The sequence below is a fragment of the Scyliorhinus torazame genome, chromosome 3, assembly GCF_047496885.1.
Source record: "Scyliorhinus torazame isolate Kashiwa2021f chromosome 3, sScyTor2.1, whole genome shotgun sequence".
In the NCBI taxonomy this organism is placed as follows: domain Eukaryota; kingdom Metazoa; phylum Chordata; class Chondrichthyes; order Carcharhiniformes; family Scyliorhinidae; genus Scyliorhinus; species Scyliorhinus torazame.
The window spans coordinates 238,357,055-238,383,620 of NC_092709.1; the positions used below are offsets into that span (position 1 = coordinate 238,357,055).

At 50.2% G+C, this 26,566-nt stretch overlaps 1 protein-coding gene across 1 annotated transcript in view; it reads right to left on the reverse strand.

The window, feature by feature from the left end:
• Window positions 1–25,587, reverse strand: part of LOC140409416 (uncharacterized) — a 121,394-nt gene extending 95,807 nt beyond the window's left edge. Inside the window, exons 1-3 of the mRNA XM_072497856.1 lie at window positions 25,431–25,587; window positions 17,856–17,997; window positions 13,417–13,686 (exon numbers count right to left, since the gene is read on the reverse strand). Coding sequence (XP_072353957.1) covers window positions 13,417–13,686; window positions 17,856–17,997; window positions 25,431–25,537 — 519 coding nt within the window. The 5' untranslated portion in view covers window positions 25,538–25,587. The remainder of the gene's footprint in view (window positions 1–13,416; window positions 13,687–17,855; window positions 17,998–25,430) is intronic.
• Between the last annotated feature and the right edge of the window lie 979 nt (window positions 25,588–26,566).

A 26,566-nucleotide genomic window follows, 5' to 3' on the forward strand; every position in this document is an offset into this window, starting at 1 on the left:
TCACTCTCCCACATTCACACCAAATCATTTTAAGCATGGAAATAAAGCGAGAAAAGATAGCAGCAGTACAGATTGTGCAAACCGGCAAAAGAATCACAGGAAACTGTTACAATTATGGCTAACGATTGTAGGGTAAAGAAAGGGAACTGTAAACATTGCGGGAAATCAGGACACCACAGCCATAGTTGGCATTGCTGGCATACGACAGAATTCGGGAAATCTAACTCAATTAGCCCAAAAGATCGTGCAGCATTCCTGGAAGCAGAGGGGAAAGAAACAGGCTCCCTGGGGATGGACATTTTAAATTAACTAAAAGTTTAGACATGTCCAAAGGAAAAGAAAAAAATCAAATAAAGTAAAATCCAAAAGATCAGACCTCGTGGTCATTTAGGAATGAGGAGGGGAAGGTACAATGTCCCTTTTGCTCACCCAGAAGCATTGTAACCCAATTAATCAAAGGTGGAAGCCGTGTGGATTTCAATAAGACACTCTGCGGCACAGTAAAAAAACAAGGGGGGCTGAAAAGCTCAACAAACGTTTTGTTCCGAAATATCTGAGAATGACAAATCCCCTCCCAAAACAAAAAAAAGGGGAGTACAGTAAATACAAGATTAAGGTTAGAAACCTAACAATGGATTCTTGACGAGAAGAACTTCAGATCGTTTCAAATTTGCGAGATCGGATTTCAGTTTGAGATTAAGCCATTCAAGGTATCCAGATAAACTCGACAGTAATTCAATTCATTTGAGTCAAAAAAAACCCCAGTAATATCTCTTTCAGACACTGGTCAAATAGCGAACATTGAAAATTGAAATCAGTTTAAAGAACAAGAAAGAAATTTGAATAACATTAAAGGAACGAATAACTAAAGTTTGAGATCATGTAAAAGACCCAAATGGCATCATTCCAAGTTCTCCACCCACTCTCCGCCTCCTTAGGTTCTGTACAAAATTTAACCCTTTCAGCAAGTAGGTCATCTGTAAAAACAATTATACGTCCCTAGGAATAGCTAATGCCTATAACGTCAATCAGTGGAAATTGACTTAAATGGAATAAAACAGATAAAGTTTTATGATGAAGGAGAATGGAGGATCTTGTTCAGTATTTTAATTAAGCGATTGTGAAACTGCTGTCTCTTTGAGAATCTGTAGCCATGAGAGAGGGCTAACAGTTAACTCTGATATTTGTGAGCTGTGACAATGTGTGTGTTTGGTCTGTGAATGTTCATATATCTCTGCTAAGATTTGTCTTCTGAGAAGTAACCTTGAGTTTATAATTTGGAACTTTATAATAGGATCCATAAGGATTTTTACCTAACTAATTTTGGTTAAAGCATTGAAGTGCTAGGTTTCCTTTGTGAGTGCGGTGATATTTGTTTGTCGTCTGACATTGTGATTTAAAGATCATAGTTTGAGTGTAATTAACAAATTTTTCTTTTCAAATGTTATCATTGACATTTCCAGGGTAATTTTGATACACGAGGAATTTTAATCAGGGTTCAAAATCACGTACGTAAGAATAAGAAAATATTAGTTTTAAGGGGCGAAATTCTCCCCCAACGGCGCGATGTCCGCCGACTGGCGCCCAAAACGGCGCCAATCAGACGGGCATCGTGCCGCCCCAAAGGTGCGGAATGCTCCGCATGTTTGGCGGCCGAGCCCCGACATTGAGGGGCTAGGCCGGCGCCGGAGGGATTTCCGCCCCGCCAGCTGGCGGAAATGGCGTTTGTTGCCCCGCCAGCTGGCGCGGAAATGACATTCGGGGCGGCGCATGCGCAGGAGCGTCAGCGGCTGCTGACAGTTTCCCGCGCATGCGCAGTGGGAAGAGTCACTTCCGCCTCCGCCATGGTGGAGGCCGTGGCGGAGGCGGAAGGGAAAGGGTGCCCCCAACGCACAGCCCGCCCGCGGATCGGTGGGCCTCGATCGCGGGCCAGGCCACCGTGGGGGCACCCCCTGGGGTCAGATCGCCCCGCGCCCCCCCCAGGACCCCGGAGCCCGCCCACGCCGCCTTGTCCCGCCGGTAAATACCTACTTTAATTTACGCCGGCGGGACAGGCATTTTGGCGGTGGGACTTCGGCCCATCCGGGCCGGAGAATTGAGCGGGGGGGCCCGCCAACCGGCGCGGCCCGATTCCCGCCCCCGCCCAATCTCCGGTACCGGAGACTTCGGTGGGCGGCGGGGGCGGGATTCACGGCGGCCAACGGCCATTCTCTGACCCGCTGGGGGGTCGGAGAATGACGCCCATGGTGTTCATTGGAAGTTAGGATAGTTGAAATACATATGACAGTTGAAATACATATGACCAATCCGGTGTTGGATTAGTCCCGGGTTACAATTTCCCTGACACAACGCAGATGTATTAATTCTGAGATTGCAGAATTAAGTGTAAAGGACAGATGGGTAAATAAAATATGTCCATGATCATGTTTCTTGTTTAAACAAAAGAAGGGTGGTGACAAAATGATGTCTGGTAGAGAACTCTTACTCCACCCCTTTCAAACCTGCAGAGAATTGACCCGTGCTTGTTAGTGCCTGGATTTGGTATGTCTCTCTTGTGGGGACCATCAATTCGTATTCAGTTGAATTGGTTTTTGGAGCAGGCGAGGAGCTGGATTAGGGGTTTGCACCTGTCCACACTCTGAGCTCTGGCTTTGTAATTCTGATAAAGTAATTTAAAAAAACAGCTGAAGATGTATTTTTAATTGGAACTTACAAATCTTAAGTTTTGAATTGTCAGATATATTCAGATTAGTTAACCCACTCTGTCCGAAGCAGAATGGATCTTTTGTGTTTTACTTTACAAGTAACTGCAAGTGGAACAATATTTGCAGTAGCTTCAGGAAGTTGAGATGGTTGAGTTATTGTAAACTGGCTAATTAAACAGACACAAGCACGTCAGGGTCGGGTTCAAGCGCAACAGAATCAGGCGCGTAACCACGAGGAAAATAGATATGAAAAGGTTGTGACATATGAGAACTACTAACCCCTGAATAACAGACGTGTTCGGCCCATACAGGAAAAGCTTTATACGGACAACACCTAACACCTGGTGACGACCAGGACACTTTTCCACTTTTCCTTTAAATTTTTAGATTAAACATTCAAAAAAGGCTGGAACGACAGCAGCAGCTGTGGGGACTCATGATGTCTCTTGAGATCTCAGAACAACTACAAGCACATAAGAGCGCAGGAACATCACTGATTTCACAACGGACACAGGATGAACATAGCTACATGAACTATGGGGCTTTATATAATTTTATTGACGGGATGTGCATCCCAGCAGCCAGAGACTGGAACAATGATAGAGCTTATTTTAATGCGTGGCTGCAGGTTCATTCGGGGAAAGACAGCAGATGCGTATACAAATTATGTCTGTACTTCTCGTGGGTTCAGGTATTGTTTATTTTAAAAAAATAATAATTTTTATTCAAGGTTTTGATAAAATATCAATAACAAAATGAGAAAGAAAAAAGAACCCAACAGGGTTAAGTACAAAACACAATCTAAAAAAAGCAACCCCCCAAACCCCTCCCCCCATTGTACATAAATAATAAATTAACATTAACACCCCGACTTAACACAACAGGTGTATACACCCCCTCAGACCCTCCAGTGTAAATAACATTAACAAAAATAAAGTAAACCCCCCCCCCCTCGAGCTGCTGCCATTGACCAATGTCTATTGTTCTGCTAGAAAGTGTAAGAACAGTTGCCACCGCCTAAAGAACCCTTGTACCGACCCTCTCAAGGCGAATTTCACCCTCTCCAATTTAATGAACCCTGCCATATCGCTGATCCAGGATTCCACGCTTGGGGGCCTCGTATCTTTCCACTGAAGGAAAATCCTTCGCCGGGCTACCAGGGACGCAAAGGCCAGAATTCCGGCCTCTTTCGCCTCCTGCACTCCCGGCTCCTCTGCCACCCCAAATATTGCGAGCCCCCAGCCCGGTTTGACCCTGGATCCTACCACCCTCGACACAGTCCTTGCTACGCCCTTCCAAAATTCTTCCAGCGCTGGGCATGTCCAGAACACATGGGTGTGATTTGCTGGGCTCCCTGAGCACCTAACACACCTGTCCTCACCACCAAAGAACCGGCTCATCCTTGTCCCAGTCATGTGTGCCCTGTGCAGCACCTTAAACTGTGTGAGGCTGAGCCTCACGCACGAAGAGGAAGAGTTCACCCTCCCTAGGGCATCTGCCCATGTCTCCTCTTCGATCTCCTCTCCCAACTCCTCCTCCCACTTACCTTTCAACTCCACCACCAAGCCCTCCTCCTCCTCCTGCATCACCTGGTACATTTCCGAGATCCCCCCCCCCCCGCCCCCCCCCCCCCCGAGAGCACCCTGTCCTGTACTGCGTGTGGTAGTAGCCGCGGGAATCCACCACCTGCCATCTGGCATATGCCCTTCCCTGTAAGTACCTGAAGGTGTTCCCCGGTGGGGGAGCCCGTACTTCTCCTCCAGCTCACCCAAGCTTGCGAACTTCCCGTCCACAAACAGGTCCCCCAACTTTCGTATCCCTGCCCTGTGCCACCCCGAAACAGGTATTGTTTATAATATGAAATAAATATGTATAGTGTTTTAAGTAAGGTTGTTATGAAGCAGGCTGCCAATAACACGGGTGCCACTAGATTTTGAGGGCATGACAAACGACACAGGGTTAGAAGAGGCATAATCAATGATGCAGTTTTGTTAAATGCAAAGGTGGAACAACTTACAGGAATAAGGAAAAGAATATTAGAGAAAGCAGAGAAAGGTCTAGCCAGCTTTGGAAAAGAAGGCCTGGATATACAATTGAATAGGACAACAGTGTTAGGTACACACACCAAGACACTCAACAATAATTAACAAACTCATCGACCAAGAAATGGAGAAAGCCGGAAGGCTCTGACAGGGGCAGCTAAGCCACAACCTTGATCTGATCTAAAAGGGGGAGGTGCCTGATTGAATAGACAGCCCTCAACTGGCTAAACTAGCCAAATGACAAGGGACGCTGGACAACCGTACTCTGAAGTGAGTAACCAGAGTATACTCAGCGATCCCCGACTGCAAAATGGACGAGATAACAGGGGTAGAGATGGTCCTGATGATCCCTATCATAACACCGGGCTCAGGGCCATACCCTCACAACCAACTGGAGGACATTGGAATCGTACGGGCTAACACCTCCCTCAGGAACTATGTCACCAAGACCTCTGCTATACGCAGGAATAATATATGGGATCTTCCTCACGGGGTGTAAAGAGAAAGGGGCCATTACTGTGTGCCCCCACCCGGTAGGACAGGGAGAGTTGGACAAATGTCGGTTAATCAGAACCCTTGGTTGAGTCTTAGAGATTACACCTTCCCCCATGCATTTTAAGTTTACAGAGGAAAAGGAAAATACTGCGCCTCGGCCACCGTAACCTCCTATCGCTATAACCTTTGTACCCCTTCGGCCCACCATTATAGGCCTAGCAAGGATCATTTGAGTTAGGATTTTAAAGAGCCAGAGATGGTCCCACATTTTGCAGAAACTCTGAGGGAACGAAGAATCAAGATCGGTCAATCAGTTAAGCTTTACCACCAGTTAACGAAAAATCCATGCTTTGAACAAAAAAGTACACAGACACACACAGAGGAACTAGTGCTAGTTAGTGGCAGAGAGTGTGGAACCGTTAGATGAGCTTACTTGAAAACTGCTATATGATAACATCATTTAATGACAGACAGCAGATGTAGTCAGGGAGGCAGGAATGATTGATATCAAGACATTAAATATGACATACATGGGTTCGTTTGAGGGGTGATTTTTGAATCACATGCATGGTGTACTTACGGAACATCTGGGCGGTTACATGCCCCAAAGGCTGTATTAACACGCCTTGTTGCCCTCATATCGAATTATTGTGGTCATCTGAGATTCAGTAAACTTCTTCCAGGACCAAAAGAAGGGATTGTAGGGGGACATTTTCTGATACTGGACTATGATATAAATTATAAGTAGCTCTGGAACTACATTTTTGCTCCTATATTACTTTTGAATAGTTCTGCTGAGGCAAAAGGTACTCATTGGCTTAGATGCTTGTTTAGAAGAGGCAATTTGTAGAAATAGATAGTGTATACACAATGCTTGTTAATATCAGAAATGACACAAAATGGCTGTTAGCTATTAAAGCAATACTAAAGACACAAAATGGTCGAACTAGCCACATTCCTGAACAATAAGTTACAAACTGTGTAACTACCTCATGAGAACCTAGGGAGTATCTCAACAGCTGCTGATAACAACTTCACAGAACAAGGAATGCAATGTATAATCTCAAGGCCCCCCACTGTAGACAGGACATATCCTTGTGTTAGTTTTGAATGACTTCTGTGTGAAGTTAGGGGCGGGTAAGACAAAACCCACTTTAACCATATATGTGATAACTGGGATGCTAAGAAAATTGATTGACTGCATGTAATGGATTGTGCGAATATAGTTGATTGATTGTATGTAAATGAGAATATAACTAATTCCGCCCCTTGAATCTGTATATTAACCCAATGCGAACCTTAGCTCAAGTGAGAAAGAGGATTGCGAGACTGCGTAGTCTCCAAATCGTTCTCCCAGATCTGAAATAATAAACTGCTTCTTTACTTATTCAAACAGGTCTACGTATGAATATTTTCACCTCTAACACCAATAATAATAAAGTAATCTTTATTATTGTCACAAGTAGGCTCACATGAACACTGCAGTTAAGTTACTCTGAAAATCTTCTAGGCGCCATACTCCGGCGCCAAGGTTCCTTAGACAGCACCTTCCAAACCCATGCCAACTACCATCTAGAAGGAATGGAGTAGCAGATACCTGGGAACCCCACCACCTGGAGGTCTCCTCCAAGACTCTCAGCACCCTAAATTGGAAATATATCGCCGCTCCTTCACGTTCGCTGGGGCAAAATCCTGGAATTCCGTCCCTAACAGCACAGTAGGTGTACCTACACCTCAAGGACCGCAGCAGTTCAAGAAGGCAACTCACCACCACCTTCTGAAGGTCAACGAGGAATGGGTAATAAATGCTGGCCTAAACAGTGATGCCCACATCCGGTAAAGAAACAACGGAAACTTCGGCAGACGGGCCGCTTAGATCCCGGGCGTTGTGTTGGCAAAAAAAGGTCCGGTTTCTTACCAATTACGGGCACAGTGCCGAGGGTCTAATTACCACGTAGACCATCCCCAAAGGTGTGTGATGGATACTCATGCCATACCAGCCATTGATTCGGACACAGTGGGCTGGATTCTCCCAAAATGAGACTATGTCCCCAATACGGCTTAAAAACGGTGGAGTTTTACTCTCGAAATTCCTTGAAAAAAGTGAGACAAATTCATAGCCCTGCAGGGGGCTAGCAAGGACCTCGAGTGAATCTCGCAGCTTTTGCTGCAGATACGGGCCCCCGCACATCCTGCTCAAAGGCCGCGCATATGCACGGTGGCGGCCTCCAGTAGCGGCCGGACTCGGACCGTGGAGCCAGACAACAAAAATAAACGCCCCCATGGCTGCGTGCACGAGCCTCAAACTCCGCACATTTAATCCCGGCCACCTATAAGGCCCCCCCTGCTCTTCGATTCATCCGGCCCCGATCAGGGCGGCCGCGAACTGAGTCCGCAGCTGCTACACTAGCATCCCGACCGGCAATAGGTGGTAGTTCCATGTCATCGGGAACTCGGCCGGTCGGGAGCAGAGGATTGCTGGGCAGGCCTCTGGCATTGGCCTCCCGGTGGCACGGCGCACTCCACGATGATGCTGATTTTTGGTGCCGGCGAATCGCCGAACCGTCGCCAGGCTCGATTACAGCGTGAAACTGGATGCTCCGCCCCGGCACTAACCGTGAGTTTGGTGCGAGGCTGCAGAGAATCCAACCCCTCATCTTCACCGGTGTCCCGTCCACCCCTGTTGGCACCACGAGTTGCCGAGGATTCAGAAGTAATGTTTGAGGACACTGAAATGCCGAACGAAGACTCGAAAAGCGAGATGGACGTTCTGCCATAACTGGGGGTGCCGGTCCCGCGATCATGCCGACATTGCTACCTCCGCCCAGACGCTCATCACGTAAACGTCACTCTCTGGTCCGGTCCTAAAGCCACGTAGTTGGCCCCTGCACGCCATCCGCAGGAGAAATGGTCAAAAAGCCCGGTGGACTTACCAATGGATGTGGACGTTGCTCTGGACTTAGTGGGGGGAGGAGTGTTCTCAACCAATGGAGGCCCCGGGATCAGGACTCTATTTCCCATGACCCCCCCCCCCGAATATGAACTTCCCCTTTAAGATAGGCAAGCCTTCCCCTTTAATGGGGCAGGGTTTCCCCTTTACCAGGAGAGCCTCAGTTGTATAAAAACCCCGGCCTAGCTGCAGGTTGGGAAGGAGACCCATAGGGAGGTGGAGCATTGTAATCGAACCAAAATAATCCTTGTTCTGTAATTTCTACTTTTACCTATGTGTTTTGCCGACTGCACATTCAACACTTACCTGTGAAGAAAAGAGATTGGGCCTTGGTGACTGAGAACTACATGTCCCAGCAGGCCTCAGCGGTCTCTGTCCCTGAGCCAGGCCTGAAAAAACCGCACATGTGCAGGTCACTGTCTTTTAGCAATCTTTGGGTTCTGTGCATTTCCTGGCCAGAGAATGGCAGCACATGGACAGTTACTATGGACTTTGTGAAACAGTGGTAATCTATTGGCATACTGGATATCTGAGATGGATTATGTGGAAAGTGAAATATGAATACTAGTAGCACTGCAAGGGAGAGGAACATCAGAAAGAGTTGCTGAAACACTGGAGGTGGATCTTTGGTGAAGACATCCGAAAGAAAGTCATTTGGGAGAAGATACCAAGGTGTGTACTTCGGGAGCAGAGATTGGAAACCCCTGTGTGAAAGACAGAAATCAGACTAGTTGGCTCACAGTGTGACAAATGTCTGTGGAGAGGTGAGGAGAAATCCGTAGAAAGTTTTGGGTGGTATCTGTCACTTGGTTTCAGAGTGAGGGGTGTCTGACCACAGTTCACCTATTCGCTTACTTGGACAGTATACTTACTGAGAACGTCAGAGTTTAAGATAGAATTTTTGTAACTGTTTTTATCCTTCCAAATGTGTACATATCTGTAAAGGTATAGTTGGGGTGAAGGAGCGACATATTATAGTTTATTCCTTGTTTAATAAATGTTTTACTCTTTTAGTCCAAGTTCATCTGCGGACTCATTTGCCGCAATTCAATAGCCACCCTCCACTTTTCCGAACAAAAATTAAACATTATGAGCCAGGTTCTACTCTGGGACCTGGGACCTAACTTGTCCATTCGTAGCATCAGCTAGGATCATAACACAGAGCAAAGCTGCGTTTATTGTCTCGCCAACATTGACATGAAACAATGGTGAGCTTGCACTTTGGAGAAAATCAGAATCAGTGGAGGATGTTTTAAAGAGGAAAAAATTTATAAACATTTTATTTGAAAAAGGATATAATTGTATTATTAGAAGCAGTTCAGAGAAGGTCCACTCAACTCATTCCTGGAGTTTAGAAGAATGGAGTTTGGAAGAATGAGAAAACATTTAAGATCCTGAAGAGATTTGACAGGGTGGATACTGGGAAGAGATTTCTTCTTATGGGGCAGGCAAAAATTAGGAGACACAGGGCTGGATTCACCGATTTGGAGGCTATGTGCCAATGCCGGCATGGGAACTGTCGTGTTTTATAACGCCAAAATCAGCACCAAACCCTCACGCATCCTGCAACCGGTGAGGGGATAGCAGCCGCGCCGGGTAAAACCCCCGGCTCCGATGACAAAAACGGTTGGAGAATGGCCGGGTCCGCAGCCGCGCATGAGCATGCCGATGACCTGCCAAATACTGCCTCCCTGGCCACCCCCTACCAGTCGCCCCCCCCCCCCCCCAGCCTTCGTGGAAGACCCCCCAGCCAGCACCCTGGCTCCTGGCTGACTGTGGTGGTGCTGGACACAGTCCATAGCCGCCAGGCCAGGTTCCGGACCGCTGAGACCACAGTCAACCGCGCGGTCGTGAACCTAGGGGCAGAGAATCGGGGTGGGCCTTCAGGTGATGCCGTTCCAACGGCGTGTGGTGCGCAACGTGCTGATGCCATTTCGGAGGGGGCGAAGGATAGAAAACCGGCATCAAACCGGCGCCACCCCCGATTTGGGCATCGGAAGGGATATGGGTGTTGCGCAACAATCAATCCCGCCCACTGTTTACGAATAAGAATAAGAATCTTTATTAGTGTCACAAGTAGGTTTACATTAACACTGCAATGAAGTTACTGTGAAAAGCCCCTAGTCGTCACATTCCGGCGCCTGTTCAGGTACACTGAGGAAGAATTCAGAATGTCCAAATTACCTAACAGCATGTCTTTTGGGACTTGTGGGAGGAAACCGGAGCACCCGGAGGAAACCCACGCAGACACGACGAGAATGTGCAGACTCCACACAGGCAGTGACCCAAGCCGGGAATCGAACCTGGGACCCTGGCGCTGTGAAGTAACAGTGCTAACCACTGTGCTACCGTGCTGCCAGAGGATAAGAGGCCTCCCTTTTAAGATAGAGATGAGAAGAACCTTTTTTCTCTCAGAGGGCAATTAGTTTATAGTGTCCTCGTCCCAGAAAGCAGTTGGGTGAGACCACAACCAGTGCCATGATCTTATGGAATAGCGGAGCAGGATCAATGGACAAATATCTTAATCCTGCTCCTGAATCCCATGTTCCGATTTAAAGTATTTAAAGTGCTGTGTGAAAAAAAGTCATCATAAAAAAACACAAGACATATTAAAAATAAAAGTCTTGGGCTGGATTCTCCGTTTTCGGGACTATGTCCCTACGGCGTTGTGAAAACTGTAGTCTTTTATGCCAGGAAAACTGGCATCAAAAGGCCACAGATTCACAGCCTTGTAGGAGACAAGCAGGCAGCTGTCGTGGAGCTCGCAGTTCCAGCTGCCAATACGCCCTTCCACACTTCCGGGTCAGAGGCCGTGCATGCGCATGGCGGCGACCTCCAGCGGCCGCGTCGTGCTTCATGGTGGACTCAGCCCGCGGACCAGAAGTGCCCCAGATTGGCCGTTCGCCCGACCCGGACCGCCCGCACAAAAAAAACCCCAGTCCTGAATGAGACCCCCCCCCCCCGCCCTCCGATCGGCCCGCCCCGACTGTGGCGGCCGCGGACTGTGTCCGCAGCTGCCTCGCGAGTTTCCTGAACAGCAGGAACACATTAGAAATAAGCCGTCGGGGATGTGGCTGGTCGGGGACGGAGAATAACGGGGGTGGGCCTCAAGCAATGGCCTCAGGTGGTGGATACGCGGCGCAGCGTACTCCCCAAGTACGCTGCTTTTCAGGGGGCTGAGAATCGCAGAACCTGCACCTGTCCAATTTCATGCAGGAAAACGACCCCCCCCCCCTCCCCCTCCCACCCACCCCAGTTGCCGAACGCAAATATTCCGGTGTCAGGGGGCGGAGAATCCAGTCCCTTGACTTTAACAGACTCATGATGAGGCGGGATTCTCTGTCGCTCCGCACCAGATTTCTGTGGTGAATCAAGCGCCTTGATTCTCTGTCTCGCCAGCCAGCAAATGGGATTTCCCATTGTGGGCAGCCCCATGCTGTGGGGCAAACCCCGGGCTCCCGGCGTAATGTAGAATCCCAACAGTTTTATGTAAAAACATGGAAACTAAAGATCAGGAGGTCTTTAAGCCCATCGTGTCTTTGAAAAAGCAATCTTGCTTGGTCCCAACATCCCTCCTTTCTGTCAGTAATCCTGTCGCTTCCTCATCTTCAAACACCCAACAACTCCCTTTTGAAATTATTTTTGTAATCAGCTTCCGCCACATTTTCAGGTAAAGTGTTCCAGATCCTGGCAACTTTCTGAGTGAAAGAAATTCTCCTCTTCTTGCTTCTTGATATATTAATAATGATCTTGAATTTGTGACCTCTGGTTATTGATCTACGCGCCGTAGGGAACAGCCTTTCTCTGTGTACACCATCAAATTCCTCATCACTGTGAAAACCTATATTAGGTCATCTCTTCAGTGGCTGTGTCCCATGGAGAAGAGTCTTAACTTTTGCAAGCTCTCCTCTTAACTGAAGTTTCCCATCCCTGAAAACATCCTGATAAATCTTTGTGATAAACTTTAGTGCTATTAGGAAGGGAGCGCCAATATTCCGACCAGCGGCATTGAAGGGACGGTGTTATATTTCTAAAGTCAGGATTGTGTTTGACTTGGAGGGGAAATGCACGCGGTGCTGTTCCCATGCATCTGTTGCCCTTGTCCTTCTGGGTGGCAGAGCTCATGGGTTTGGGAGGTGTTACCTCAGGAACTTTGATGAGTTCTGCAATGGATCTTGTAGATGGAACACTGTCGCCACTGTTTGCCGGTGGTGGAGGGAGTGAATGTTTGTGGAAGGGGTGGCAATCAAGTGGGCTGCTTTGTCCTAGGTGGTGTTGAGCTTTTTGAGTGTTGTTGGAGCTGCACTCTTCCAGGCAAGTGGAGAGTATTCCAGATACCTTGGAATATCACCACCTGGAGGTTCCTCTGCAAGTCATCCATCATCCTGACTTGGAAATAAAAGTCCTGGAACTCCCTCCCTAACAGCACTGTGGGTGCGTTGGGACTGCAGCGGTTCACCACCTTCTCAAGGGGAACGAGGAATGGGAATAAATGCTGGCATAGGCCAGTGATTCTCACACCCCATAAATGAATTTTGTAAAAATTCTAAAAGGTGCACGGCAGGAACTCTCCGGGGCTCCTTCTGCAGCACCTTCTAACCCATGATTTCTGCCACCTGGAAGAACAAGGCCAGCAGATACCTGGGAACCCCACCACCTGGAAGTTCACCTGCAAGTCACTCACCATCCCGACTTGGAACTATATTGCTGTCCCTTCACTGTTGCTGGGTCAGAATCCTGGAACTCCCTTCCTAACAGCACTGTGGGTGTACATACATCACATTGGCAGCACCAGTTCAAAAAGGTGGCTCAGTAACATAGTGATATGAAGTCAAATTGATACAGTGCATGAATACAACGTTTAGAAAACTACATGAACTGTAGGGAAGTTGGCTCCTACATGATTAGTGCGTCTACATTTGTAAGACTGTGGACCATTCACAATGCACCGGTTTATCATTCTATTTACTTCATTTTCGGAACATGAGCATTGCCTGCATTTGTAGCCCATACCTAGTTGTCCTAAGAAAATGGGCATGACGGGCTGCTTTAGTGAATCACTTTTATTGATCCAGCTGCATGATATTGGTGTCAGTTATAGGCCGGCCAGTAAGGGCAGCAGGTTGCCGTCCATAAGAGACATTATTGAACCAGTTGGATTTTTACAGAAATTCAGAAGTTTCATTGTATATTTAACTAATACCAACTAACACAGTATACTCACAATGCTTGCATCTTTCTTGCCATTTGAGTCACCAGCACAGATCATGTCCTGGGTAACTTTAGGATTACCATGGTAACTCCTGTTGCATGCTTCACGATCTACGACAGTTAGGTCCACTTCTTGAAGTGTGTCAGATGGAGAATTTGAATCTGGTTTGGTTATTCCCCATCCTGCCACTGTGCAGCGAGTTCCGGGTTTCACATCTGCACTCTTATCTGCAGGTAGGTTGAGCAGTTCCACATATTCATTAATCTTTGCTTCACCAGACAGCTGTGGGACAATAAGAAAGAATTATTCCAAAGGAGGACGTTAGTTTTCTCCTTGTAAGAAACCTGCCTCGCAAATGTCTCCCCTCTAGGGTGAATAGTCTGACTTGAATCAGGCACTAGTTCCATGGACAATGATTACTTTCTGCTTTGGCTCCCAGATGTTATTTGTCATGTAAAGGGCGTGATGGTGATTGCTGTTGTCTGGAGGATCAAAACACAACACAACCCAGTTCTCATCCAACATCAACACAGCAGGAATAGCTGGATAATCAGGAGCAGGATTCCCAGTTGATTAATTTTCTATTTGCAGTCCAAGGGTGATTGAAGCCATTTGTAGGAAACCAACCCACTGCCCAGTTGGCAGTAATTAACCCGAATCTGGGATTTTCCTACCTGCCTGTATGATCTATTTACTCTATTCATCAACATGTGGACATTCATACGTAAGAAATTTAATATCTAGAATTGTTTCTCCTTTCGCAAAGTGTGTGTAAGGTGGTTGAAGGTGATAACATATTCTAATTTTTTAGCAAATCAAACAAGAGATGCAGGAATTAGGGAAAAGTGGCCAATATATTTCAATGTTAAGCACTAAATGATACATTTTGGTTTTAAAACAATTGTAGGAATTATATTTTTTTGGGGGGGAGGGGGAGACCACAGAGTCTCGCTGTATGCGGCCGACCTGCTACTGTATGTTTCAGCTCCAATTGAGAGGATGGAAGAAGTCATGGGAATTTTAGGGGAATTTGGCCGGTTTTCGGGGTATAAGCTTAATATGGGGAAGAGCGAGATGTTTGTGGTCCAGGCGAGGGGTCAGGAGAGGCGTCTGGGGGAACTGCCGTTTAGACTGGTAGGGGACAGTTTCAGATACCTAGGTATCAAAGTGGCGCGGAATTGGGACCGGCTACATAAATTGAACTTGGCCCGGATGTGGATCAGATGAAAGATGATTTCCAGAGATGGGATGTACTCTCGTTGTCTCTAGCTGGGAGAGTCCAAACGGTGAAAATGATGGTCCTCCCGAGATTCCGGTTTGTATTTCAATGTCTCCCCATCTTCATTCCGCGGTCCTTATTTAAGCGGGTCAATAAAGTTATTGCGGGCTTTGTATGTCCCCGCGAGTGAGGAGGGTAATGCTTAAGCAGAGTCGGGAGAGGGAGGGCTGGCGCTGCCGAACTGTAGCAATTATTACTGGGCGGCTAACATAGCCATGATTAGGAAGTGGCTGGTGGCCAGCGGGGGGTGTCGGCATGGGTGCGTATGAAGGCGGCTTCTTGCAAGGGCACAAGTTTGGGGGCGCTGGTAACTGCGGTACTCCACCAACCCCATGGTGGTGGCGACCTTGAGAATCTGGAGGCAATGGAGGAGATATGTGGGAGCAGTGGGAGCATCGGTCTGGTCCCCAATCTGCGATAATCACCGGTTTGCCCCGGGGAGGATGGACGGGGCGTTCCGAATTTGGTGGAGAGCAGGGATTGAGAGGATGGGGGACTTGTTTATAGTGGGGAGCTTTCCGAGTATGAGGGCGCTGGAGATGAAGTTTGCATTGGTGGGGGGGAAACAAATTTTGTTATCTGCAGGTGCGGGACTTTCTGCGTAGACAGGTACCAACCTTCCCAGTCCTGCCACGAAGGGGATTCAGGACAGGGTAGTTTCCAGAGGATGAATAGGTGGCGGGAGCATTTCTGACATTTACAAGGAACTTATGGGATCAGAGGAGATGCAGACCGAGGAGCTGAAGCGAAAGTGGGAGGAGGAGCTGGGGGGAGAGATAGAGGAGGGCCTTTGGGTAGACGCGTTGAGTAGAGTCAACGCGACCGCAACTTGTGCCAGACTCAGCCTGATTCAATTCAAGGTCGTTCACCGGGCCCACATGACAGTGGCCCGGATGAACAGATTCTTTGGGGTGGAAGACAGATGCGCAAAATGTGCGGGAGGACCGGCGAACCATGTCCACATGTTCTGGGCATGTCCAAAGCTGAGGGGATTTTGGCAGGTATTTGCTGACTCCATGTCCACAGTGTTAAAAACAAGGGTGGCATTGAGTCCAGAGGTGGCCGATTTTCGGGGTGTCGCAGGATCCGGGAATCCAGGAGGAGAAAGAGGCAGACGTTTTGGCCTTTGCTTCCCAGATAGCTCGGAGGTGGATATTACTAGCATGGAGGGACGCAAAGCCCCCAAAGTCGGAGACCTGGCTATCGGACATGGCTGGCTTTCTCTGCCTGGAGAAAATTAAGTTCGCCATGAGAGGGTCACTGTTATGGTTCGCCCGGAGGTGGCAACCATTCATCGACTTCTTTGCAGATAATTAATCGTCAGCAGGGTGGGGGGGGGGGGGGGGGGGGGGGGGGGGGGGTTAGGTTAGCGTAGATTAGGGGGTTAATTAATGGTGGGATCTGTTGGGGAGGGAGGTGGTATTTGCACTATATTTATATTTTCATGTACATTGTTTATATTGCTGCTGTTACAATGCCAAAAAACCCTCAATAAAATGTTTATTAAAAAAAAAATCTTTATTAGTGTCACAAGCAGTCTTACATCAACACTGCAATGAAGTTACTGTGAAAATCCCCTAATCGCCACACTCCGGCGCCTGTTCAGGTACACAGTGAGAGAATTCAGAATATCCAATTCACCTAATAGCATATCTTTCAGGACTTTAGGGAGGAAACCGGAGCACCCGGAAGAAAGCCACGCAGACAGTAACCCAAGTCGGGAATTGAACCTGGGACCCTGAAGCTGTGAAGTCACAGAGCTAATCATTGTGCTTCCGTGCTGCCAAAAAGTAGGCTTGATGTCAAACATAGTCACTTTGACTTCATCACTGTCGTTCTACTTTTTTGTATCGATTTGAATAAATACTGTCATGAGATCTGGAGCCATTTGGCTCTGGTAGAATCCAAATGAACATTGGTGAACGGGTTGCTATCTATATGTGCTGGATAACACCATCAACAAAACCATCCATCATTTTAATGTTTGAGAAAAGCCTGATGGGGATGTAAGTTAAATGTGTCTGCTTTTGTGGACAGTGCATACCTGGTAAATTTTCCAGGTTGTCAGGTAGATATTCGTGTTGTATCTGTACAGGAACAGGGGCTAATTGTGCAGCACAACTGTTCAGCGCTTGCTGTGTCCAGTGTGCTCGGCTATGCCCTGATATCACATGGAATTAATTGAATAGGCTGAAGATGAGCATCTATATTGGTGGGGACCACAAGAGGAGTCCAAGGTGGATTATCCATTTGGTATTTCAAAATAAAAATAGTTGCAAACGCACCAGCTTTGATTTTTGCACTGGCACGCTGAGCTCCTCCAACTTTGAGGTTGGCAATGTTTGTGGAGACTCGTCCTCTGGTTGGTTGTTTCATTCTCCACCACCATGCATGACAGAATATGGGAGGACTGAAGAGCTTTATCTATTCCTTGTTGTGGAATCATCTCTGTCTATAGCATGCTCCTTCCACTGCTTGGCATTCTGGTAATCTCCCCCGTTTGACATGGGAGTCTTGGGACTCAGCAGCTAGAGCCCCTGACTCGGAGACAGAAGCTTTGGGATTGATTCTCACTCCAGGACTTGTTGGACATGGAAGAAGTGTTCATGACACAGTTCAACGGTTTGATAAATAGCCTGCTAAACTGTGCAACACATCCCCGCTATTCCCAAAAGGAAAAAAAATATGTGTGAAAATGCTAAACAAACCAGGCTGGCATCTTATGCCTGGTGCAGCTTCTGACATGATCTCATTGACTCCTCATTGAACCAGGGTTTGTATCCTAACTTGATGAGTAAAGATTGGTAAATGAACATGGCCTCTGATCGCTTTCTAGACTCTTGCTGAGAAGCTCCCATACGTGGATACAGGATGAGGACATAATCAAGTTTAACCACGATATCCTGTCAGAGTCAAGCAGCTTGGTGATTCTCATTATGAAGAATACACATGACATGCACTGTAATCTTCTGCATGTCTGAGTCTCAATCTTTGGCAGTTCTACAATTAACAAACCTACTGGTGGATCTCACTAATATTTTTCTGTAGGCTTTGCTCAAAGAGATTGAAGAGGTAAATCTGTTATTTTTCTGTGAAATTAAACATTGATGTTTTTCTAAATCATAGTTTTAAATGTCAAAAGAAACCCAAATGAAAGAAATAAAATTCATACTTTGAGCAGCATGATGTCATTTGCTTTAGTATTGTAGTTGAACTGAGGATGACGATGACACTGCTTAACCAGAAGTTTTTGTTGAGTCTTCTCATTCCGTGAAAGAATATGTGCTCCAAGAATGACACGAGTAAATCTTTTACTGCATTTCATCGGAAAGAGAGACAATTATTCTTTCTTTCATTAAAAAAGACAATTTTCATATTAAAGAACAATTGGAGTTTCAAACAGAAAGAATATCAAGCTGAACAAAATATGAGCAGTATTTACTATTTCATCCATCCATACATCAGATATCGAATCGATGATTCAGCAGACCACGCGATTCAACTTGTCCAAATGGTGTTAGTTAAAATGAAACTGCTTCACTCTACCTTTTCCCACTCTGTTCTCATATCCCTCCTCATTCTTCTCACTCACGGATGTAAAGCTTCTGCATTTTATGCCAACACGCAGTATGGCAGATTATCATATCAGTAAAAACACAAAATGCTGCAATTAAATACCAAATTCTCTATCCGACTCGCTACCGCTGCCAGCAAGGACAGAGAATTTGGCGCTATGCCAAATCTCCATTCACTGAGCGGGAACGGAGAACCCTACTGGCCTGAAGGAACGGGGAATCATTTCTAAAAATGTTGACATGTGAGAACAGAGATGACCTCATTGATTGGACCTCTGGGGGTAGAACTATTATTAGGGCCAATGGAAGGGATTCACTGTCCCGTGACGCCGGCAACGCGAATCGCGATCGTGCGGAGAACCGGGCGCCTGGCTGAAATCGCAGTTCAGCCGGGCGTCAAACCGACCGTTATGTTCCGGCCCCCTGCTGATGGCGGGATCAGGGTTCACGCCAGCGGGAGGATGCTAATGAGTCCTAATGACCCATTTTCATCCACTTAGTGGGCCCGGGACCAGAGTCTCCGACCCCCGTGAATCTCCAGTCCTCTGTGCCCAGAATCATGTGGGCACGGATCACGACTGGGGCTGGATTCCCTGTTGGGAGACTATGTCCCCACGCCGGCATGAAAATCTTTCACACTAGGAAAGCTGACGCAAAGCGGCCACCGATTCGGTGTTTTGCTGGGGGCTAGCAGGGAGGCAGCGTAGAGCTCGCAGCTCGAGCTGCTGATACGACCCTGAGCATTTTCAGTTCCGTGGCTGCGCATGCGCATGGCGGCGGCCTGCAGCGACCGCGCCGTGCTCCATGGCGGACTCAGCCCGCGGACCACAAATTAATGCCCCCCCTTTGGCCGCTCGCGCGCCCCGGACCGCCCACCCACAGTGCCCCCAGCCCCGAATGAAGCTCCCCCCCCCCCGCCTGCAGATCAGCACTCCCCTGACTGTGGCAGCCCCGGACTGAGTCTGCAACCGCCACGCGAGGTTCCCAATGGTGTCAGCACCCGTAACCCATGCCGCCGGGAACTCGGGGCATCACGCGGCGGGCCTCAGGCCCGTGGATACTTGGCGCGGCATACTCCTGGAACCGGCATCGCCCCCGATATTACCGTCAAAATGGATTCTACGCTCCGTCGCCAAATGCGATTTTGGAGTCGGGGAGCGGAGAATCCAGCCCCTGGTATTCACCAGTGTGGCCCTGACATGGTGGACCTCGCTATGAACCAAGGGATATCTCCGCCAAAGTCCAAATAAGGCTTCCCTCCCTCCAACAATGCACAACTTGCCCACCCCTTGCCTGCCAGACACCACTGCACCCCCCCGAGACCTCCTGTTAGAGGAGGCACCACCAGAGACCCCCTAGGTAGGGAGGCCCTCTTTGTGTGGAGACCCCTCCTATATACAGAGACCCTCTATATATGGAAAATCGTGGGAGGTGACCCGATGAGCGATTCTCTGGGCCCCCAACAATGCTGCGTCCCGGATGGGCCGAGGTCCCGACGGCATGTTCCGAAGTCACGACGATGTGGTTCTAACCACATATAAAAATTGTCAACCTGTTGGGTTGACTAACGAGATATCTGGAGGAGGTAGGGGTCAGCATGGGAGGATCTCGGACTGGTGAAACGGGCACGGCCTGGCTGCTGCGGGGGGGGAGGCCTTCCAGGGCCGGGGGGGTTTGGGGAAGGGGGGGGGGACAGTCGCGGCGGCCGGGAACCACGTGCCAAAGCCACGGACGCCATTGCAGCGGCAATGCTGAGGGCACCCACCCCGAGCGCTGGCTCAGTGCAGGCCTCTCAGCTATTTGTATGGGTGCCGGATCCCTCACGGGGCACCCCACCCAGCCGGCAGCACCCAACGGCGGGTAGGTCCAGGGCCGTACCCACAGCAGACCCAGTGAGGGCAGTCCCATTAAACGGCGGCCCTGGCAGGAGGGACAGGCGACCGGAGTCGTGGCACCGAGGAGGCGGAGGTGGGGAGCATGCGTAGCTTGGGCGCGAGCTGCCAACTGGGGCAACCATGTAGCCCATGGCGCCTGGTTGTGGAGGGGGTATGCGCCATGATGAAACTTTATCTATCGCCACCCCCTGCAGATCATAATGTTTGGCCATCTTCCAGCCCTGTGGGAGCAGCAGTGGGGGCGTCAAAGAGAGAAGGCGGAGGCTGCAGCTGAGGAGCGGCCGCAGTGGGGCAGGTGCCAGCTGCTCAGGTTGGAGGGCTGCCTGCCTACAGGCGGAGGAGTGGGAGGAGAACCAAGTCGAGGGGGAGCCACAGGATGAGGATGCCGATGTGGAGGAGGAGGAGGTGGAGAAGGAGGAGATGGTGCCACGGAGGTGCCTGATGAGGCCCCGTGTGTACCAGCGCCGCATGTCCTGCCAGGAAATCGCGGACCGGGCATGCAGGAGGAGACTCCGGATGTGCTGGGAGACCGTCGCCCATATCTGCCACATGGCACTGCGTGGGACTGAGGGGGCACACCCTCTCCCGGTGGCCGTTAAGGTGACGGTCGCCCTGAACCTCTACACCACTGGGTCGTTCCAGTCGCCGAGTAGGGACGTGAGCGGCATCTCCCAGGCATCGGAGCACAGATGCATCCGCGCCATGACGGACGCCCTGTACGACCTTGCGACCGGTACATTCAATTCCCTGTGGCCTGCGCCCACCAGGATGCCCGGGCAGCGGTCTTCGCTGCCGCTGCCAGGTTACCCATGGTACAGGGGGTAATTGATGGGGTGCATGTCGCCATGCAGCCACCATCGTATAACAAGCCGATGTTCATGAACAGGAAGGGGTCCTCCTCCATGTTCAGGTGGTCTGTGACCAGATGAAGATCCTACACGTCTGCGCCCGTTACCCGGGCATTGTGCATGACTCATTTATCCTGGCGCAATCGTTCATCCCCGGCATGTTTGAGCCCCCCCCCCGGCTGCGGGGCTCTGGTTGCTAGGCGACAGTGGTTACCCGTTGCAGTCGTGGTTGATGACGCCTATACAGAGGCCACAGACCGATGCGGAGCATCGCTACAATGAGGCCCATTGTGCGACGAGGGGTGTGGTCGAGAGGTGCTTTGGGCTGCTCAAGATGCGCTTCACATGTCTGGACCGCTCTGGAGGCACCCTCCAGTACCCATCAAATAGGATCAGCCGCATCATTGTGGTCTGCTGCCAGCAGAAGGGCGATGTGCTGGAGGAGGAGGGGCAGGGGGAGGATCACGAGGAAGGGCATGCCTCTCCAGATGAGGAGGATGGGGAGGGGGGGGGGCAACGTATGGGACATGGGGGCTGCACATGGACGGGAGGCTGCCCAATGCCACCGACTTGGCCAGCGAGCACGGGACGAGTTGATAGCCACACGTTTAACCAACTAGGGAGTAGCAGGTCTGCTGAGCAGGAGCACGGATACCACAGTACGGCACCACCTCGCCACCCACCGCCCTCACCTCCCACAACACCCATGAGAATCACCTCGCCCACCACCGATCACCCTCGCCTCCCCCACCACCGACCACCCTCACCTCCCACACCATTTACCAACCTTAGCTCCCACACCACCGCATCACCCACATGCACATCACCCCTCCATTGCACATCCACCTGCAGCACAACAAGCTGGGCTCACATGGTTGCTAATGAAAGCGGGTCTGGTTCATGGCATGGAGGATGATGACAGCCCGCTCTGCGATGAGCTCTGAGTGCTACATTGTTAGCCAACGTCTGACTTATGGCCACGGTAACACCCTCCACCTGGGTGGTCTCTGCATGGGGGCTGGACACTACATCACATGGCCCTGTCGTTTCGCTGGTGTTGGGGTGGCGTGCACGTCCGGGGGACGCACGTCACACCCACCGGGGCTCAATGTTCCATCACCCCTCACCCACAGTGGCACTCAGTTCCCACCCCACCCCCGCATGCATCGGACAGAGCACAGAGGCAGCTTTCATCGGTGTTACAGTGTGTTTAATTACAAACGTTATATACATGTTCCCTAGCTCCTATAACTAAGCTGTTCCCTGCACCCGTGCAAACTTATCCAGTGTCCCCATCACTACATCTCGGTATTTCCCCAGACGGTACAGCAGAAGTGGAGGTGGACTGCTGAGACTCCTGCCCTGCGACTAGGGTCCCCGTTGACGCTCATTTCCTCGGGCGTCCCGGATGGTGTGGTGCCACCCTGTTCTGCTCGCTGCCCACCAGATGCACCAGGAGGGGGGGAGTCCGAGGTGCCGTGGTGTTCCGGGACCTCCCTTGCAGGAGTCACCGGCACAGGCCCCAGCACCTCCTCCTCCCTCGGGGTGCCCTATGGCCCCCAAGCTTCTCCATGGGATGGGGATGCGTGAGGAGCCATCCCCCGAGGCACCCCCGACACCTGCTGCTGCCAGTCCTGGAGGCCCGCTCTGGTATCGACCAGGGTCTGTACATTGGCGGCCATGGAGCTCAGGGAGTGGGCCATCCCTGTCTGAGTCTGTGTGACGCTGGCCAGCACCTGGGCAATGCCGCCGATGCTCTCAGCGATGGCCTGTTGAGACTGGGCCGTGGCCTACTGAGACTGGGCCACAATGAGGAGCGCCGCTGCAATCTGCAGCTGGCTCTAGCTCATGGCTGCCTATGAGAGGGCAGCCCTGTCCTGGGCCATGGACGCCACATGCACAGAAAACCCCAGGTCTTGCATAACCTGGCCCATATCCGACACCGTCGCCCTCCATTGCCTTCACCACGGACGCCACCCTTGCAGTATTGGCCTAGGTGGCAAGCATGACCGGCACCATTCCCTGCTCCTGCGCGCAGATGCACACCTCCACCTGCTGGAAGCCGGCCGTCATCCCCTTCACTCGTCCCTGGGTCTCTGACTGCATCGGGTTTATGGGTGGGTGTGGAAATCCCAGGAACCCGGGACCTGTCTGGACGGCAGCTGGGTGCTGGGGCCGATCTGCCCTCCGACCGTCCGGCCCCTTGGCTGCTCCTACCTCAACCTGCTGTGCCGGAGCGGCTGTGTGGTGCGCACAAGTTAGTGTCCCAGAAGCCTCATCATTGAAGAGCCCAACCAAGGTGGTAGTCTCTGCGATGGTGGAGGGTGTAGGTAGGAGACAGCAGTGACGGAAAGTCTATGCCCTCATCAGAGCCAAAGTTGGGGTCTCCTGTGTTGTTTTGTGATGCTTTCTTGATCCCTATGTTACCATCCCCTGTGTTCCGATCCTCTGTGTGTCCGTCCTCTGTGTGTCCGTCCTCTGTGTGTCTGTCCTCTGTGTGTCCGTCCCCTGTATGTCCGTCCTCTGTGTGTCCGTCCCCTGTGTGTCCGTCCTCTGTGTGTCCGTCCTCTGTGTGTCCGTCCTCTGTGTGTCCATCCTCTGTGTGTCTGTCCTCTGTGTGTCTGTCCTCTATGTGTCCATCCTCTGTGTGTCTGTCCTCTGTGTGTCCATCCTCTGTATGTCCGTCCTCTGTGTGTCCGTCCCCTGTGTGTCCGTCCTCTGTGTGTCCGTCCTCTGTGTGTCTGTCCTCTGTGTGTCCATCCTCTGTGTGTCTGTCCTCTGTGTGTCCATCCTCTGTGTGTCCGTCTTCTGTGTATCCATCCTCTGTGTGTCCGTCCTCTGTATATCCGTCCTCTGTGTGTCCATCCTCTGTGTGTCCATCCTCTCTGTGTGTCCATCCTCTCTGTGTGTCCGTCCTCTGTTTGTCCGTCCTCTGTGTGTCCGTCCTCTGTGTCCGTCCTCTGTGTGTCCATCCTCTGTGTGTCCGTCCTCTGTGTGCCCGTCCTCTGTGTGTCCATCCTCTGTGTGCCCGTCCTCTGTGTGTCCGTCCCCTGTGAGTCTGTCCTCTGTGTGTCCATCCCCTGTGTGTCCATCCCCTGTGTGTCCATCCCCTGCATTTCTGTGTCCTGGGTTTCCATGTCCTGGGTTCCCGTGTCCTGGGTTTCCGTGTCTTGGGTTTCTGTGTCCTGGGTTTCCGTGTCCTGGGTTTCCGTGTCCTGGATTTCCGTGTCCTGGGTTTCCGTGTCCTGGGTTTCCGTGTCCTGGGTGTCCATGTCCTGGGTTTCCGTGTCCTGGGTTTCCGTGTCCTGGGTTTCCGTGTCTTGGGTTTCCGTGTCCTGGGTTTCCGTGTCCTGGGTGTCCGTGTCCTGGGTTTCCGTGTCCTGGGTTTCCGTGTCCTGGGTTTCCGTGTCCTGGCTCGTGTCGGGTTCAGGGCTGCTGTGACAGCTGCCGTCTCTGTCAGTGCTTGCGACCCTGGGGGCCACCGGCCTTGGCATTGGCTGGGGACGGGGGCAATACAGTTGCGCCCCCTCCGGTTTTCTCCCGCTCCCTGCAATTATAGCTGTTTTCTCCTCGGGGGGGGGGGCACACAAACATCAATAGTGTGAGGCAGTCCGACGCACGCAGCCCAGCGGTTGGGCCTATGATGGCATAGGTGCACAGAGCACCTGGCCAATGCGGCTGGCATGGGTGGGTGCAGTCATGTGGGTCAGAGCGGGGGTTGGATCCAGGGGCACAGTGCTGGGCACTCACCCTGGCTGTCCTGAGTAAGTCATGCAGCTTTTTCCGGCACTGCTCGTCTGTCCCGGCAACCAGCCTGGCGGCGCTGACGGCCTCGCCCACCTCCCTTCACAAACATCGAACGGTGGCGCCTGGGGCCCTGCGGCCCGGTCCTGGGTACAGAGCCCCCTTTCTCTGCTCCATGGCGTACAGGAGCGTGTACTAATCGCCACCCTGGAACCTTGGCGCTGCACGGCGGGTGGCTATCTTCCAAGCGCCGGCTGTGTGTGGGGGGTGCGTTTTTTTTAAGGCGCCGTGGCGCGCGTCAATGACATGGCCCGTGTATCGGATGCAGATTGCAGGCCGCTCCCCCGCGCTTCTCGTGGCGCCCGTACAGGCCCCTTATGGGCTGCTGAATCGGTGGACTATGGGGCCCATTGACGTTGTCGTAAAACGCTCCGGTATTTATGGCAGCGTCAACACTTAGCCCCATTATCGGAGAATCCCGCCCCATATACTTCCTGCCATCTAACAAGGCCATCTATTAAAATAGATAATTTGATGTTTTTTATCAGATCACTTAACAGAAATATATTCAAATAACACATGATTGCTCTAATGGTGTGGCTAGGTGTATGAGATAAACCCCTTAGAAACTTGAGTTAATAATCACAGTAATACTTGATTTTGACATGTACATTCTGTAACTTACATTTTACAGTGCGCTGCAGTTAGTACCCATCTATTTCTGATCAAAGCCCCTCCACAAACATGTACATAGCCTTTCTTTCCATCTTTCGTCTTTTGGATAGACACCATATAGGGCTTTGAATGGGGTTTAACTTCATGACCTCCGATTATTTCCACACCATGATCTGTATTAAAAAATATTGAAACAGGCATTGAATTACTACAGTTTGATCTTTACATAGTAAATATGGGGTCATGTTAAGCAACTCGGAATGTAAGTAAAGTTCTAATGCAGGTGAGGGGTGAATGCCATTGATATCAAGGCAGCATTTGACACATTGTGCCAACAAGGAAACCGAGTAAGATTGAAGTCAATGGTTTTCACACTGAAAACTCTCCACTGACTACAGTCATACCAAGCACAAAAGCAGATGGTTGTCATTGTTGGAAGCCTATTATTGGCCCCCAAGTAATCAATACAGGAGTTTGTCAGGGTAATGTCCTGGGTCCAACCATTTTCAGTGACTTAATCAAAGGCATTCCCTACTTGATAATGTCAGATGTGGGGGTGTTTGCTGATAATTGCACAATGTTCAGCTTGATTCCAATTACCCTGACAAGGAAGCAGTCTGTAGCTGCATGTAGCAAGCCTTGAACAACATCCAGGCTTGGACTGATAAGTAATAAGTAAGAAGAGTCTTGTCACAGAAGCATTGGGTAGTAACCATCTCCAAAGGAGAGAATCAAACTATTATATCTCCCATTAAGTCAATTACATTACCTTATCTTCCATCTTCAACATCCTAGGGCCACCATTGTCCAGAAACATTTTCTTTTTTTCCTTTTTTAAAATAAATTTAGTGTACCCAATTACTTTTTTCCAATTAAGAGCCAATTTAGAGTGGCCAATCCACCTACCCTGGGTTGTGGGGGCAAAACCCGCGCAAACACGGGGAGAATGTGCAAACTCAACACGGACAGTGACCCAGAGCCAGGATCGAACCTGGGACCTCCGTGCTGTGAGGCTGCAGGGCTGACCCACTGCGCCACTGTGCTGCCATCATTGTCCAGAAACTTAACTGGACCAGCTACACAAATACTGTGGCTTCAAGAGCAGGCCAGAGGCTGGTGAGTGACTCATCTCACTCAAAGCCTTTC